The sequence below is a fragment of the Trachymyrmex septentrionalis genome, unplaced genomic scaffold, assembly GCF_001594115.1.
Source record: "Trachymyrmex septentrionalis isolate Tsep2-gDNA-1 unplaced genomic scaffold, Tsep1.0 scaffold133, whole genome shotgun sequence".
Taxonomy (NCBI): Eukaryota; Metazoa; Arthropoda; class Insecta; order Hymenoptera; family Formicidae; genus Trachymyrmex; species Trachymyrmex septentrionalis.
In genome coordinates, this window is record NW_017304472.1 from 252,969 (window position 1) to 257,585 (window position 4,617).

The window sequence follows — 4,617 nt, forward strand, 5'->3', positions numbered from 1 at the left end:
TGCGTGTATGCGTGTATGCGTGTATGCGTGTATGCGTGTATGCGTGTATGCGTGTATGCGTGTATGCGTGTATGCGTGTATGCGTGTATGCGTGTATGCGTGTATGCGTGTATGCGTGTATGCGTGTATGCGTGTATGCGTGTATGCGTGTATGCGTGTATGCGTGTATGCGTGTATGCGTGTATGCGTGTATGCGTGTATGCGTGTATGCGTGTATGCGTGTATGCGTGTATGCGTGTATGCGTGTATGCGTGTATGCGTGTATGCGTGTATGCGTGTATGCGTGTATGCGTGTATGCGTGTATGCGTGTATGCGTGTATGCGTGTATGCGTGTATGCGTGTATGCGTGTATGCGTGTATGCGTGTATGCGTGTATGCGTGTATGCGTGTATGCGTGTATGCGTGTATGCGTGTATGCGTGTATGCGTGTATGCGTGTATGCGTGTATGCGTGTATGCACGTATGCGTGTATGCACGTATGCACGTATGCACGTATGCATGTATGCATGTATGCATGTATGCATGTATGCATGTATGCATGTATGCATGTATGCATGTATGCATGTATGTATGTATGTATGTATGTATGTATGTATGTATGTATGTATGTATGTATGTATGTATGTATGTATGTATGTATGTATGTATGTATGTATATATGCATGTATATATGTATGTATGTATGAATGTATGTATAAGCTTGTGACAAAGAATATGTAGAAAGACGTGATAAAACATGTCGCGACACGTTTGAAATTCTTGGAAAGGCTAGAAAGGGCCTGTCTCTCTTCTTCGATTATTACCATGTACGTAACAATTTACGCGGATGCAATCAGTCTTGCGATACCCGCTTGTACGAATGGTTAAAGAAAATGTACTTCGCCAAAGAGAGCAGCGCATCGTACGACGTGAAGAAGGAATATAACATGTAAATTTCAACATTCTATACACAAAAGAAATGTTTTTTAACATTATGTATGTATGCAGTCCGCAGCATCGTGCGATGCGTTTACTGAGCAGACGTTACGATCTGACGAATACGGGCTATAAATTTTTGGAAATTGGAATCAACGTTGGCCCACCGAGTTACGTGGAGATCGTTCTGGGAGATCATCGCGGACACGAACTGTCGCTGTCTCTCGAAACCTGGAAGAGTCTCTACGACCAACGATGGAATATTTACAAAATGCTTCGAAACGAATACAAGGACAATTTTATAAGTGTTGGACCGCTAATCGTCAGAGTTTGTACGCTGAACGATGCTACGCTCGTACGTCTCGATTCTTCGTCCGTACGCATTACGATGACCGAAACGACGCTACGCCGTATGTTTGACTTTGACGGGTGTATCGATGTAACGTTCGAACGATTAGCCCGACTCGTCGATACGGTTGATGTAAAGTATACGCGATTCTCCAATACGTCTGAGAACGCCATACGCGACAGCGACTTCTTCAATGGACGTCAACTCATCGATTGCGAGCTATTAGCTTCAGTTTTTAATACGTACGAAAAAAACACGATGTAATAAGATGTGAATAAAAAATTTTCGTCCACATCATTTTATATATGTACTTTATTTTTTAGTCTCCATCCATCCATCCTATACCTCAACGCGCTAATAAAAACCGTATTGAAAAAAACTGTGTCATCAAAAAAGAGGATTCATTTCTTCTATCCTTCTTCACTCATATCACGTTATGCGCTCCAACATCGTCGTGCACGCTCTATCGCCTACAAAGCATATTACGTTATAATATCAGTCACGTTATTAATCTGGCACATGTCAGATAATAATTGTGTCTGTAAAGCGTCGTGCACGCTCTATCTTTCTCTAACGTGCGAACCCTTGTTATCTACACATTTTTGGGGTGGACGCGGGGCCCGCAGCAGCGGCGGCGGCGGCGGTAGCGGTGGCGACGGCGGCGGATGAAAAAAAATAAGAAACGCATTGTTTATGTGGGTCCTATTACAACGATGCCGCTAGGATTTCCCGCGCCTTCCTCCTCTACCGCGCCTTCCTCCGCGCCAGCGAGTACTCCCCACGCTCCGCACCGCCCGCGCCCCGCGCTCCCCTCAGAGGACCCTGGTTACTATACTACTCGTGCTGATCTAAAATAACATTGAAAATAGAGAAAGACACTACTATGACTGTGTATATACAATGTCAGTACTAAAAATCCATAATTTACGTTACGTTTATTACAAATTTTCAATACTGGTAGACTTATCTCTTTAGCAGAAAGAGATGAAGTAATTACATATATGTATATGTGCAATATATATATTCATGTGACATATTTTGACACATTAAGTAACCTAAAATGGCATTGAACCATAATAAAAAGTGCTATTACAATATGTATATTGTCAGTAAAATTGGTATTTCACGTCACATATATTACAAATTTTTAGTATTGACAGTGACTTAGAACGCAATCATATTTCAGACTGCGTTCTGTCTAAATGCTCACACAACATGTGAGCAAACCGGGCGACTGGAAACGGCGCGCGGCTGGAACCTGAAACCGTGAGTGCTTATAGCACTAGCAGCGCATGAAAGCCTGAGCCTCCAGAGAGTGTAAGCGGACGATATAAAATCTATTTTATCGACCTCGATCAAATTCAATCGTCATTCCCTTAACTTAATTAATACTGTAGCATTTAAGTTATAATTTTTCATAGTACATTAGTTTTTTTCGAGGAGTAATTTTTAACAGAGAAATAAAGTTACTTGAATTGGAATAAGAAAATCTTCAATCAGAATATCCTTAAAGAATAATTAAAAATTACTAGTATTTTGTTTGGACTCTTATGCTTATTCAAGAAGCACATATATTTTTAGCGCCTTCTTTTGCTTCTATTTTAAAAAAAATAAGTTTATACTGATATCATGTATTTTGTAGTAATGAACGTCTTTCTATAAATAATTTATCTTATTGTACAATTGACCTCACGAAATAGATTTTCACGTGTTTGAGCGTTTGGAGGGGGTCCTAAATTTATGTTACACTAAACATGTAAACGTATCATAATATTCGCAAATTAGATTTCTAATATCAAATTCTTATGCATTTAATGCAAATTTAAAATGTAAATTTAGAAAATAAAACTGACGAAAGTATCATTATATCTATACACATTTAATGTAACGTAAATCTAGTATTTTTTTCTTTTTACGCAACCAACACTCGCCTTAACTTTTACACTTTCTCTTTCAAATTATACAAAATTATTATATTTAATTTGAACGAGACAACGAATAAGTGGCTTCCTTATATACATGATGAGAATTTTGAGATTTAGTCATTTCATCAGTAATCGGATAGTTATTAAGTAATAAGGTTGCTATGTTGGAGAGTAACAATGAACATTTGCCAAATACCAGTATATGACTTTGTCGTTGATTGATTTCCGGATTTCCGGATTTGAACGATCAGTATTTTCTGTCTTTTGAGGAAATATTTAAAATTTCTATCATGTCAGTCGCAATAGACTTAGTTATTTTTGCAATACATTATTTTTAAACATATGATTGAAACATGACCGAATATATAAATACTACACTCATTGAACACAGCGCCTTTGCGGTCACAGTATTAAGATGTTGAACTACTGTCTTAATATACATTCAATAAAATTGAATTAATATTTCAGACATAAATTGAGAGCCGATGAAATTATCGGGTTCACCCAATCAATCTGAAACAAATAAATCCCCCCAAATTCTGCCAAATCTTAAAAAACTGTAATAATTTATTGCGAAAAAATATTGCCTCGGCCGGGAGTCGAACCCGGATCTCTTGCATTCCGTGCGAGCGTCCTGAGCCTTTAGACTACCGAGACCTTAGCAACACTCTTCGCAATAATCGACATATATAGTGAGTTACGCATATTTCGGCTGCGTATTATAAACATATGATTGAAACATGACCGAATATATAAATACTACACTCATTGAAGTCTAAAGGCTCAGGACGCTCGCACGGAATGCAAGAGATCCGGGTTCGACTCCCGGCCGAGGCAATATTTTTTCGCAATAAATTATTACAGTTTTTTAAGATTTGGCAGAATTTGGGGGGATTTATTTGTTTCAGATTGATTGGGTGAACCCGATAATTTCATCGGCTCTCAATTTATGTCTGAAATATTAATTCAATTTTATTGAATGTATATTAAGACAGTAGTTCAACATCTTAATACTGTGACCGCAAAGGCGCTGTGTTCAATGAGTGTAGTATTTATATATTCGGTCATGTTTCAATCATATGTTTATAATACGCAGCCGAAATATGCGTAACTCACTATATATGTCGATTATTGCGAGGAGTGTTGCTAAGGTCTCGGTAGTCTAAAGGCTCAGGACGCTCGCACGGAATGCAAGAGATCCGGGTTCGACTCCCGGCCGAGGCAATATTTTTTCGCAATAAATTATTACAGTTTTTTAAGATTTGGCAGAATTTGGGGGGATTTATTTGTTTCAGATTGATTGTGTGAATCCGATAATTTCATCGGCTCTCAATTTATGTCTGAAATATTAATTCAATTTTATTGAATGTATATTAAGACAGTAGTTCAACATCTTAATACTGTGACCGCGAAGGCGCTGTGTTCAA

General features: G+C 38.3%; 2 protein-coding genes across 5 annotated transcripts in view; one reads left to right on the forward strand and one right to left on the reverse strand.

The window, feature by feature from the left end:
- Positions 1-1,550, forward strand: part of LOC108757158 — a 4,846-nt gene extending 3,296 nt beyond the window's left edge. The window contains exon 3 of the mRNA XM_018501561.1: positions 989-1,550. Coding sequence (XP_018357063.1) covers positions 989-1,529 — 541 coding nt within the window. The 3' untranslated portion in view covers positions 1,530-1,550. The remainder of the gene's footprint in view (positions 1-988) is intronic.
- The window catches only part of LOC108757166 (alpha-methylacyl-CoA racemase), a 229,404-nt gene that overhangs the window by 187,796 nt on the left and 36,991 nt on the right, over positions 1-4,617 (reverse strand). The gene's annotated exons all lie outside the window — the stretch shown is intronic.